The 13,136-nt window shown below is 43.6% G+C and overlaps 1 protein-coding gene across 4 annotated transcripts in view; it reads left to right on the top strand.

Annotated features, from left to right (window-relative positions):
- Positions 1-11,339, top strand: part of LOC141476976 (zinc finger protein 532) — a 39,821-nt gene extending 28,482 nt beyond the window's left edge. For 2 of the 4 annotated variants that reach the window (XM_074165963.1, XM_074165964.1), the window contains 5 exons: positions 767-929; positions 3,819-4,097; positions 8,138-8,250; positions 9,218-9,365; positions 10,307-11,339. In XM_074165963.1, coding sequence (XP_074022064.1) covers positions 767-929; positions 3,819-4,097; positions 8,138-8,250; positions 9,218-9,365; positions 10,307-10,801 — 1,198 coding nt within the window. In that variant the 3' untranslated portion in view covers positions 10,802-11,339. The remainder of the gene's footprint in view (positions 1-766; positions 930-3,818; positions 4,098-8,137; positions 8,251-9,217; positions 9,366-10,306) is intronic. The other 2 variants (XM_074165965.1, XM_074165966.1) reach the window with 2 other exon arrangements.
- The last annotated feature ends 1,797 nt before the right edge of the window (positions 11,340-13,136 follow it).

Below are 13,136 nucleotides of genomic sequence, written 5' to 3'. Positions count from 1 at the left end.
TGGTTTTTGTCTGTTGGATGGATATTTGACAAGGATCTGGTAAAAATACAACTATTTTCAGGTTGTTTAATAATGTGCTTAGGATTTTGTGATACAGGATTTTGGCTGTCATATTCATTTTCAGCAACTATGCTTTTAGTGTCCGGTACTCACCTAGTTCTTTGTTAATTAGTATATCTGTTTCCCTACGTTGATTCAATAGACAGATTCTTAAAGGCTTATAACTGCAAAAAGGGAAACGCCGTCCTGTGAAGTTTCAGCCTCAGAGCATTAACAGAGTCCAGGCCTGGCAGTCAGGAGCTTCAAACCATATACATCGCCAAAAAGAAATTTGTCTTGAAATATGTTACCTATTATGGTGGAATCAATCACTCCCTTAAAACGTGTTGCCTTTGCAGCCTGGAACAGGTATATTGTCCTTTAGTTATAACGTGAGGTCAGAGACTGAAGAGATGTGACTGTCAGAGTATCCTGAGCAGATGTTGGTGTATTATATACATGACTGGCATATGCTGCTGTTTTCTGGCTCCTTGTTTGCACTTTTTAATGATTTTTGTTTCCCGTTCTTCTGTTTTTTTCTACTGCTCCCATATTTGAAATTGGAGGATATTTTGAATTAGTTTAATTTTAACTTGTTCCAGGCAGTGTGAAATGATTGCTTAAACGTGTCAGATCTTATCTCTGCTGAGAAAAAAAGTTAACATCATGATTCTTGCAAATAGATCATCAACATGACTGACATTATTTATTGTACTTCTGTTTTTAGAATAATATATAAATGCTCTATGTGTGACACTGTGTTTACTCTACAACCTTTGCTCTATCGCCACTTTGATCAGCACATTGAAAACCAGAAGGTGTCTGTTTTCAAGTGTCCAGACTGTTCTCTCCTATATGCACAGAAACAGCTTATGATGGATCATATCAAGGTGTGTAGGCATCTTCTCTTGTTTCCTTCCTAGATACCATGTGTCGTGCAATGTATGCTATGAGAAAGTACTGTAAAAAGGCACAGAACAAGGCGACTGCTGAGAGAGAGGTTAATTATTCCAGAAAAATAATCCGTCAATAATGTTCTCAAATGTTAAAATGTTATGTGTATCTGTGATGTAATCTCTAACTGGGTTTTTCTCTATGAACGTTGGGGTTTGGTGTACGAGGAATATCTCAGTGCACTGCATTCCATAGGTCATTTTATCAAAACAATAACGGCTATAGTGAAGGAAGTTAGTCCAGTCCTAATAAGTGTTGAGCCTTATTTACAGTCTTCTAAGTATTATTCCAGTATTAGGGGCCAAGAATGCTGAGCACGTTATAAAACCAAACCTTTGATGTTCAGAATTGACCGTTAGGAACAAGTATGTTTCTTGAATAGACATAGAGGTTATTTGTGTGTGTTTGCATACAAACATGAACACATACAAGCTTTGAAAAAAAACTCCAGGTGGATTTTGTCAGAAAGGCCCGTATAACTGAAGAAGATTCACTGTCATCCTTGCAAACCCTTGCAAATTAAGAATCAGCCGTCCCCTGGCTATAATTCGTTAGCTGTGTGTTTTAAATATGCTGCGTTACTTTGTGTTACATGTACCAAAGCTGTCAGCAGTGCTGAAATTTCTTATGCCTTATTAACAAGATCCAGAGCCTGGTACCAGTTGAAGTTATTTACAGCATTGCAAAGCGTCTCGGTCCAGGATGGTAGCACTTAATTCGGGCAGAGACACATAAGGCTTAGTAAAATTTGCATAGAGCAGTGGAAAACCAGACAGCTTTCTTGTCGGCTAACACCATCATTCTGCATTTCAGTCTCAACTGTGAAGGTGTGTTGAAACCGAGCTCACAAGTCTTGAAAAAACAATTGGTCTTAAAGCCAATCTTAAAACATTCAGAAATATTTCTGAACTGGTTCTTGTTTACTATAAGAATCATCTCGCATTTATGCCAGATACCTTAAATGGTCCTCTTTTGGCTTTAGTGTTCCAAGCCAGTATTTGTACTTTCAGCTAGTATTTTTTTAGCATGTTTCCCTATAAATGAGTCAGACGTTTTTGAGAAATTACATGTGCGGTAACAGTATTACTGCTTTTATTCAGAATTGCTCGTGCTTTTACCTTTCAGATGTGTGTATAGTAGTAGGGACAGCAGCAGACAAGTACAAAGTTGACTTCAGTTAAGGGGAAATGAAAAAAAAAACAGTGACAGGGTACAGATAAACACAGAAAGGACTCGGGGAGAGGATGAGTGCCAGACAAGGGCAGAGCTCAACACAAGAAGTAATTGTTTGGTGTGGCTAGACATCAGCCATCAAGGCAGAGAAGCCCTGGCTGAAAACAGAACAGAAAAGGATAGAGAGAAGCTCAGAAGGAGGTTATTTAAAGCTACAAAAAATAACCTAGAATAATTCCTGCAGATGTGAATGCTTCTTCTTGGCAAAATATATGTCTCGTTTCCCTGTGGCTCTCGTCCTGCCTAAAAGGCAGCCCCCTCCTCTACTGCACAGCTTCAGTTCGTTCGTAGAGCCAGGCCTGTGTGCTTTGAATTTTAATAACATTTTAGGTTTTTAAATTACTGGCTTTTCTTTTAAAAGTTGTTAAATAGAAGAGCACGTTCTACAGCTGAGGCTGATACTTGCTGTAGAGGCAGTGTGTAGTCCCAAAAGCCACGGGATTTACGAAGGAACTTCGTAATGAAGTATCGTAGTGGAGTATCAGAGTTGTATTCTTACATTCTTGGAGCAGAGGATGTACTGAGTGGGGTTTTGTTTCTGAGTTTACCCATAGGAAGAGTAGTCACATTTGGGATGGCTAGTCTTGTAGGTGCGAAGGAACCCTTGAGAGCGGGATCCCTGGTCATCAGCGTGTTGCGTCTGGGCTGCAGTCACCTTTGCTGGCCCAGAGCCCGCTGACTCATTCCTGGTGTGTCCACCTTCACATAGAGAACTCCGACACGGCTGAAGGCCAGGTCTTCCTCAACCGGTCACCTTTGTGGTAGGCTCAGGTACCACCAGCCTGTGACACGGGCTGCAGGCACTGGGGAAGGAGGGGGTGGAAGAGTTCTTCCTTCTTACTGGTAGTTTACCTAAAGTCTAGAAATGAATCAGTGAGGAGGCATCGCTACCTGAGAGCTGCGGGGTGCTTGAGAACAGCTTGGTGGGCACCTCTCAGCTGTCCCCTGGTGCGGGGACCCCACCAGCCCTGCACAATGCTGCCTCTAAGGACTGTTAGCAACAGAGCCTGATGTCAGGGTGTCATAACCTGAGCTCGGGGTGAGACAGGGCTTAACTCAGCCTCAACATAAAACATTAATGTGTCCTAAACAATACAGTTGCCTGATCGTTCCACAGTTGCCTTTTCCTGTCTTACTTACCAATGTGCCAAGTCAAAATTTGTCAGTAAAAACCTTTCCTCCTTGAAATCTCTAGTCCCATAGTTTGAAATGAGGATACTCAGCTAATGTTAGGTAAGTAAAGCAAGTAATTAAACTTAACATAAAGTGCCTCTTGAGCCCTTTTTTCTTCCCTATAAAACAGCAATTTAAACTTAACCTAAAAACTCTCCTTTTTTTTGGTGAAAATGTGTAGCCACTGAAGAACACTTCTCTGTAGCTCTGGATGGTGTCTGTTAGTGCTGTTACTGGTTTCTCTTTATGCTAGGCCTTGCCTTTGCTCAGTCGTGTTGCTTTAAGTTAAGAATGTGATCTGACAATAGTATGACAAAGGAGTAACTGAAGACTTTTGATTCAGAGGGTCTTTATGTTTTGTCAATACAACTGTATACGTCTATGTTAGTTTTGTACTTTTTTTTTCTCTTTTATTGTAGTCTATGCATGGAACTCTGAAAAGTGTTGAGGGGCCACCAAACCTGGGGATAAATCTGCCTCTCAGTACTAAACCCACAACTCAGAACTCAGCCAGTCACAACAAAGAGGACGCAAAATCTGTCAACGGAACAGAAAAGTTGGAGAAGAAATCCCCATCTCCCATGAAGAAAGCGGAGCCTAAAAAAGTGGCAAATCCTGGCTGGACCTGTTGGGAGTGCGACAGGCTCTTCACTCAGAGAGACGTCTACATCTCTCACATGAGGAAAGAACATGGAAAGGTAAATGAGTAACACTCAGTTACAAGGAAGTGAACTAAACCTGAAATATGAAGTCATTCCTTCCCAAGTTCGGTTGTGTTTGTGCAAATGATTCCTTTAAGTTCCATCGTTATTCTTCTTTATTCTTATATCTGTTTCATCTTTCTCTCTTCGGCTGCTTAGTTTTTGTCATTTTCTACATAGTTCTACTGAGAAAATCCACACGCTCTTACTTAATTGCAGACTTGTTCATCCAGTACCAGAATTTCAAGACGGAAAGAGTGAGAGGTATTCCAGTATTTCGTCCAAGTCTTCTAACGCGATCCAGGTTCTTACTTCTTCCTTTGTGCCTTCTCAGTTCCCTCTCCCTCTTGAGAATTCGTTAACTGTTAGACTCAGGGAATGGAGTCTTGTTCCACCAGCCCAAGGAGTGGCAAACAGCATTTCATTCTAAATAGGCAGGCTCGCTCTGAGGTCAAGCCATGGCTCTAATCTCACACTTGCAGGTTCAGCCAACAAGTCGGCCGAGTTGAATTTTGTGTTTAAACCGGCTGGATTTGAGACAGTTTACTTCAAATGCACTGAAAGTGAGATAGGGGAACGCTGTGTTCTCAAGTCGGCAGAAAGACAGCTCGATGTCCTCACCGCATCCCACAGCTTTTCCAGTGACATGGAATTATGAAGCCTGGCAGGAGGCAATGGTGAAGCGGGTCCTGGTTGGACCCTTCTGAACTGGGAGTGAGACCGCTGGGATGCTGGGATGCAAGCTCTGGCATCCTCTGCTGGCCGGCCCTGCCCTGCCTTGTGCACTAGTGAGAGCAATCCGATTCTTTTCTCAGTCGGGAAGCAGGGAATTAAACTAATCTACTGCGGAAAAGGAGCAGAGCTGGAAGGGGTAACAGGCTTCTTTGCCTAAGTGGAGAAGAATGTGGCTGCCCCACCCCTGGAGGTGTTCAAGGCCAGGCTGGATGGGGCTTTGAGCAACCTGCTCTAGCGGAGGTGTCCCTGCCCAGGGCAGTGGGGTTGGAACTCAATGATCTTTAAGGTCCTTCCAACCCAACCCATTCTATGATTCTATGAAGAATCATCCCAAGTGAAAATCTGTAGTTTTCAGGATGCTGATATGCTATAATAAATGATAGCACATTTCCAGAGGTTTCTCTGTCCCTTCAAATGACAGTGCTTATCTCTAAAGCTGTTGTGCTAAGAACGTTGCGACCTTAAGAGTGATAGGTGTTCTTTATATGCTCTAAAATGATCTATGGAGAATGTTTGTTAAAAACTTGATTAAGCAATTCATGAGCTATTCACAGATAGCTCATGGAAGATAGTTAGTTTCAAACTTCTAATTGCTGCTTTTGCAGGATCAGAGTGAAGGTCTGGAGCTGTAACCCTTCTTAGCTGGGTTCATCAGAGGTGTTCATAGAGAGGTATTGCCTCCTTGGACAGATTCTTCCCTTTCCAGCCCTGACTGGGAAATCCCTGCACAGACAGATAGACAGACTCACGTTGTCTGTCTCCTCTTCCTGAGCTGGTTGGAGGTAAGCCAGCTGCAGGGTAGGAGAACTTGGAGCCACCTCGGTGTGACTCCGCCTCATCTTAAACCTGCTGTTTTTAAAAAAATAATAAATGTTATTAGCCCAGGCGAAGGGTGGTTCTGACAACTCTGTACGGCTCCTGGCTTGAGACTGGATCGTGTGTATTCTGTGCTTGGCCAGGCAGACATGTGCTGAGATTCCTAGGACTTTTAAGAGTGCTTCTGTGAAAGAACAGATGTTTTCTAAGCAGGAATTGCTTTACCAGTTCCGACTTGCTGGGCATCTAGTGGAACGTCCTCTTTCTCCCTGTAGAGACAAGATGCTATACAACAGGTCTTCCGGCACCTCATTACAGAACTGATTTCTTAGTTCTTTTGGGTTTGGCTGCTGCTGCAGAAACTAAAACATCCAAAATCCTGTTTGGGTCTCTCTCCGGAATCTTCCCAACAAATGTGGAAGGAGTGTGCTGTCAGGGATGTTACCCCTGGTGCCCTGGGAGGGTCCTGCCAAGCACCGTCCTCCTCCTGCTTTTCTGAGGAAACGCTGGATGTGTCCACACCGTGCAGTGGCCTCAGCAGAGACCTGGGCTGAGCCTGCGTGCTCCCGCAGCTCGGGGCAGGGCTGGCTCTCCACAGAAGCCCTAACATCACCTCACATTCCATTTTATTTTATAAATTCTCCCCAGAGCGGTGCAGTCATAACCATACTGCAAAGCCATACTGCAGGACGTATTGATTAATGCATTAGCATTAATGACCATGCGCCGTGTGTACGCACTGTAAGGTTTTCACCTTTAACAATTTAAGAGCGAAATATGTTGATTTCCTTTTGTTTTAATTGGCCTTTAAACGTGAAGAGGAAGTCCAGGCTGAACAGCGCTGCGCCTCTGACAGCATTGTTTGACCAGCCCCAATAAAATTACCGTATCGTGTTCCCTAATGGGCTGCTTCACACCTGCCCGAGTGACCTTTCAGAACGGCTTTTCTTTCCTGCCCCCACACTCCGTGTGATGTTGGTCTGGGTAGCGAAAGGTCTCTCATCTCGCTGGAACCGCTCTGACCGCTTTAGCCATTCCAGACTCTGCTTCTTCCCGTGTACAGACCTTCCACCCATCACTCCAGACTTGGCAGAAAATGGTAATTTTCAGTGGTGCCATCACCGCTGCAGATCTCCACTGGCTGGTCCGTAGCTGTTCCGGGCAGCGTGGCTGTTAGAGAGAATATGAACATCAGCAGAAAGCTCAGCACTCAGAGCACAAATATTACAGTTCCTTAAGCATTTCTATATTGCTTGAGTGTTTAGGATTGAGAATTCTTTATTATTATTACTATTGATTAATATTAGGCACTAGAGAACAACTCGTGTCATATTAAAGTGTCCATATGGATTATTGTGCATCTCTATTATTTAGGAATTTGTCACTTCCTCAGAAGGCAAGAATAAGTGACCCTTTGTGTTATTCTGTGAAGAAAATCTTTTCTATTGAGTGCCTTGGAACGCAGGGACAGGTCTTGGATGGACTCTCCAGAAGAGTCAAGAAGGGTCCAATTTCAAACATTGATCCAAGTCTTTTGCTCAGTGGCCTATTCCAACTCAGTTGGAATAGTAGAATAAAATCTGTTTTTTTCAGTTTCCCAATAAATGCAGGAAAGAGAATGTTACTGAGACTATGAAGGAAAACTGTGATCTCTGCTAGAGCAGGAAAAAGGAATCCAAGGAACCTGATTTTCCTTCTCGGCACTTGGCCGATTGCATGAAACTACTCCTGTTGATAAGACGTGAGTTTTAGGACTGATGGAATTTAAGGGACAGGACCATGTCATTCATTCTTGGGGCTTGTATAGTCTGCAGTTTGGGAGATGTTATTTCTTCAGATCCTAGAGCTCCTGCAGCCACGTTCAGCTGGAATGACATGGATGGAGACCACTCCATCCTTTTCAGCTTCCTTTTCTTCCTCCTTCCACCTAACAAAGTGTAGTATAAAACTCACAGAATCCCCCAACGAGATGGCCCTCAAGTTGGCATCGGACCATTCCTCTCATTTCTTCATGCCTTTTCCGAGCCGTGTTGGTGTGTCAGTGTCCGTAATGTTCTGCTGTGGTCCCTACCGTGTGCTCTTCTCCCCCTGGTAGGTGACTGGTGATCTCCCAGTCAGCAGCAGCAGACACAGGCTGGTGATGGGAAGGGAACGGTTATAGTGAAAGCCAGTCTCTCCCCGTACTGCCTTTTCTGAGCCAGAAGTAATCTGCTCCTCTTCCCTGCTTCCTTGGTGGAAGGAATTCTCTCCATCCACAGTCTGTGCCACCGGTTTCCAACTGGTGATACTGTGTGCGTGGCTCATGCTGGCCACACACCTCTGAAAGAGGCCCATGTCCTCTGACTCCTGCTGTAGAAGTGTGTGTTCTTGGAGACACGGTACCAGGCAGCAGTTACGTCATGTTTCTTTCTTGTTAAAAGGTTCAACACATGCACTACTTTTATTGGGCTTTTTTAATTAATGCATTTTTCTTCTTTTTTTTTAAGCAAATGAAGAAACATCCTTGTCGACAATGCGACAAATCTTTCAGTTCATCCCACAGTTTATGTCGTCACAATCGTATCAAGCACAAAGGCATTAGGAAGGTTTACACATGCTCGTAAGTTCTACTTTTATTTACTTAAAAACAGAGTATGAACCAGCAAAAAACACTGCTAGTTGAATTTCTATTGTATAAAAAAAAAGCCAGTTTGTATAAAAAGCCAGTGTGTATAAAAGCCAGTGTATGAAAGCCAGTGTGCCATTCATTCAGACGTATTTAGATAGATGGGCAGCCCAAACCCCTGAGGCTGTCCCGTGTGCATAACCCCAGCAGGCTGCTGAGAATGCAGGTACGTAAGGTCTGCTGCTGTCTTTTGGGGGCTTTGGCAGGCAAATCTGAAAGTTCACTGAGCTGAGAGCATGTGTGGCTGATGGTTCTGCAGTGGGGAACTGGGTTTTCGACAGTCTCTCAGATATACAGCCCGCTGTTCTGATCTGCAGCGTTCAGAGGGGACGCAGCTGGTCCTGTGCGGGAGAGCGAAGCACAGTGTGAGAGACGAGTTTGTGCTGCTGCTCGGTTTGAGGTTGGAGAGGAAGCTGGGGAGGAATCACTAGTTCCAAGGAGATACAGTATTTGGATTTGAGTGCAGAATTAGGTGTCGTTCGGAGCTGGCATTCATCCCACATGGAAGGCGATTGCTTTCCCAATGGAATTTAAGTTAAGGAGAACTTGGGACGGTGTCTAATAGAACTACAGTTTGGTGATGTTACCAAGGGTCCCAGAAACAAACTCAGGTGCTCCCGGGTTTTATTCTGACTCGCACTTTGTACCATTTTGGCCATTATCTTCAGAGAACTTCTCATTTGCTCTGAGTATAAATTGCTCAAACATTTCTACTTTTATTTGGTAATTATGCTCATTTTCTGGTAATACCTGTGCAATTGATTGGGAAAATATTGTCGCTGTCTTTAATAGATTGTACTCTAGGCTGGATTTATTCACTAGTCCTATTTACATTCTTCTGTATATTCTTTTGTTAGGCATGGCGTTTGAATCTGTGCATATCTGCTTTGTGTTCATGTAGGCACTGCCCAGATTCAAGACGGACTTTCACCAAGCGGTTGATGTTGGAGAAACACATTCAGTTGATGCACGGCATTAAGGACCCTGACGTGAAAGAAATGACTGAATCGGCCAATATGGAAGAAAGGGAAGTAAAAGAAGACACAAAGGTAATACTGAGAAGATTCATTCCGTCACTGAGAGTGAATTTTTGTGGGTTTATGTCTTTAAATAGGTGCAGGTATTTTGATCCCATAAATGTCTGATCTTCTGTGGAGCCCAAAAGAAAAAAAAAAAGATTTGTAACATTCAGAAATCATCAACATTTTTTAGATGTTCTGGGCTCTATATGATAAAGAATTTCACCTGTCCAGAATTTCACCCAGCATGTCCAGAGCTGAGAGCAGAGACACAAACACACCTGTTCTTTAAAATGTCCTATTGGCCTTTACAGGACTCTCTTTCAGCCCAACATGTTGTCATGTTATTTAAGTGTTGAAAATATGGCAGCTATAAACGTTGTCTTCGTAATCATCACGGAGCATTTCTCAGCTATGTGGGATGCAGAGGATTCTCGAGGAATACTCATGTCAGAGGAATAAAGACAATATAAAAAATGATCAGTTTAATTAGTTTTAAAAATCGTGCATGTTGATTCATCCCTTGGCAATATGTTAGTTTGGTTACTAGCAACCAGGAGGTAATCTGTCAAGTCAGATCTCAGGCACGAAATAATATTAAGTAATTAAAACACAGTTCCAGAAGGTAGTGCTGAAAAGTTCCTGGGCTGATGCTCTGCAGTCCGTGCACAACTGAATTCTCACAGGGGAGTGTGCTCGGATGCAGTTACGCTGGCAAATATCTATTGAGGTTTATACAGCGTATTAGATACTGCACCTCTATCAGAGCTGACAAAACAAATTTTACGTGCAGTTAATAGTTTTCCAACACGTACAACATATATTTGCTTGTATTATTTCAAGTATTGTGTTTATCAAAATTGTACTGGAATCTACCAAAGGGAAGTTTTTTAACATTTGCAAGGTACACATAGTTACGAAAAGAACTGTGTGTTTTTGCTTACGTGATATACCATTTGTGGCACTTTTAGGTTCCTAGTCCAAAGCGTAAATTGGAAGAGCCCGTGCTGGAGTTCAGGCCTCCGCGAGGTGCAATCACTCAGCCACTGAAGAAGCTAAAGATAAATGTTTTTAAAGTTCACAAGTGTGCTGTGTGTGGCTTTACCACAGAAAATCTCCTCCAATTTCACGAACACATTCCTCAGCACAAATCCGACGGCTCCTCCTACCAGTGCCGGGAGTGCGGACTCTGCTACACGTCCCACGTGTCCCTCTCCAGGCACCTCTTCATCGTGCACAAGCTGAAGGAGCCCCAGCCGGTATCGAAACAGAACGGCTCCGGGGAGGATAACCAGCAGGAGAACAAACCCAGCCAGGAGGAGGAGTCGTCCGACAGCTCGGCCTCAGACAGGAGGTGCAAAGTGTGCGCAAAGACGTTTGAAACTGAAGCGGCCTTAAACACCCACATGAGAACACACGGCATGGCCTTCATTAAGTCTAAAAGAATGAGTTCAGCCGAAAAGTGATGGGTCATCTGGGACGCGGAAATCTCTCTCCACATTGGAACACTAATGACATTTTTGCTACAGAAAGCTCAAGGTATAACAGTGTTAGCAGTACTGGTCAGGCTGTTGCAATATATTCTGCATAAAAGTGTGCCCTTCACCTCGTTGTCTGTGCCCTCAAACCATTGAAGCAGTATTTGAGTTGAAAAGAGTTTGTATATATTTAAACTAATAACTTTTATACTCTTTGTTATGTGTTTGTATTGGTATCTAGTGGAAAATTTGGGTTTTTCTGGTTTTGTTTCTGTTTTTTTTTTCTAGTAAGTTTCTTTAAAACAGAGTTCTGAATGGGGGGCAGTTCCTTGGGTTCTCGTAAACTGTGTCTTATTTGAATGCTTCTGGGGGAAGGCTTAGCCAATGGACGTGCGTCGGGAGGGAGGCAGCGTTGGAGGAGAGTGGGGAGGGCAGGCCAGCTAAGGGGAGATTTTAAATTCTAAGAACTTGTGCTTCTAAATGTCTAAGGAAGCTTTTAAACTTTCTCTTAAATATATACATTATTAAAAAAAAAAAAAAAAGAAGAAGTAAAAGTACGGCTGCATATGTCAAATGCAGTGCTGGCTTTAGGTGGCAGCACCAGAAGGGGTGCAGACCCCCTAGAATGATGAAGTACTTTTGAAAAGTATAATTGCACAACACTGTGTATCATGAAGTGATTTTTTTAGGCCATCAGGTGCTTGTGATCAAAGCTCAAATTGTTACAAAAGGGCTGGGCTGCTCTGGATTTAACAAATAGGATGTAATTAGAGGACTAGGTTTATAATGATGATGTTTTTTGTCATGTAATTTATTAAACTCTATATAGAAGTGAGTACACGGCATTATGTATTTTCCTTTATCTCTGGCTATTGAAAGAAAATAGCGTTCCCTTGCTAGAGGGGTTGGTACGTCCCAGCTCCGTGTGCTAATGCCAAACGTTCTGGTGCTCGGTGTCACACGCAGCCACAGCCCTCCCGAAGCTCCCGCTCCGGCCCGGGGGGGTCACCGGGGCCTTCGGCTCCCGCACAGACCGCGTGAAGCTCCTTCAGCCGTTTCAGACTGTGTTAATATCACTAATTGCGCTTTCACAAAGTACAAAGAGGTACCATCCTGTCCCTTTCATATATAGTTCTCTGTGAGAGTTATATTTTTGGTTTGTTTTTGCATTTTATACCTTGTATGTATCCCTGAAAAAAATTTTTGTACTTTTTTTTAAAACAACTTGTGTATATATAGATAGCTGCATGGTACGCGGTAGTAATTGTTCAGTTCCTTAAAAGTCTTGCTGCTGTCAGATGTTACTATACACTATGTCCATTACAACTGTATTAAACACATTTCATATGTAAATAAATGTGGAGCATTTTGCCCCTAAAGATTTGTGAGATTCTGTTATTTATCGTGAAATTTTAACAGTTTTAAAAAATGGAAATGTTTGAAAAAATATGGGTCCTTCTCAGCCACCTCTGTAAAACTTCTGAATCACTCTGGAAATGGTGTATGGGGTACGTTAGTTCTGCTTTCTCCCTTCATCCTCACTCTTCTTTTGGTTCGTTGGTAGATGCTTGTTACCCAGTTTGTATTCCTGGCACATCGATGGTGGTGAGGTCCTTCCCGATCCTCCCTGTCCCACCGGGGCCACGGGGCCTCATGGTGACGTGCGCTGCCATCGCTGCCCTCTCCATGGCCCATCTTCCTCCTCAGCACTGGTTTGGTGCTGTGCACTCTCAACTGTACCACAGAGGAGTTGTCACTATGCAGAATGGTGTTTTGTATACAGTCAACAGATAATAAAAACTAAATTTTCACAGCCATTACTAATACTGCTGTTTCTTTTCCCTTTTCACTCTCTTGCACCTGCGAGGGATGCTGTGAACCGGTGGCTTGAGTCGGTGGTGGTGCTGCCAGGAGGGAAGACACCAAAAGCTGGTGACAAGTTGTCTGAAAGCTGTCGGGCACAATGTGAAATCATGGTCACAGCCCAGCTCCCACGCTGCCACTGGCACCAGGTGTGCGCTTTGCCCCAGCCGGTGAGGGGAGCTCAGTCCCTCTGCTGCTGGCTGGCTGCAGTTTTCACTGGAAAATGGATTTAACTCTCCTAGTGATCTCTGGAAAGGTTTAAGGGCCTTGAAGTGCCCCGTAATCTCCAGACATGTTTCTGTCAGAACTTGTACACGCCTGGTTATGGCAGGAGAGTGTAACTTTTCCTCCAGGTAATGGTTCCTTTTCATGGGCAGGAATCCGCTGAAGGAGGGAGGGAGCTCTTCTGAGGACCACGGCTTTTTCCAAATGCCAGACCCAGGCGATAGGGGGCATTTAG

This window comes from Numenius arquata, chromosome Z (genome assembly GCF_964106895.1).
Source record: "Numenius arquata chromosome Z, bNumArq3.hap1.1, whole genome shotgun sequence".
Taxonomy (NCBI): domain Eukaryota; kingdom Metazoa; phylum Chordata; class Aves; order Charadriiformes; family Scolopacidae; genus Numenius; species Numenius arquata.
Note: the sequence above shows the minus strand (reverse complement) of the source record. Positions and strands in the feature narration are given on the sequence as shown.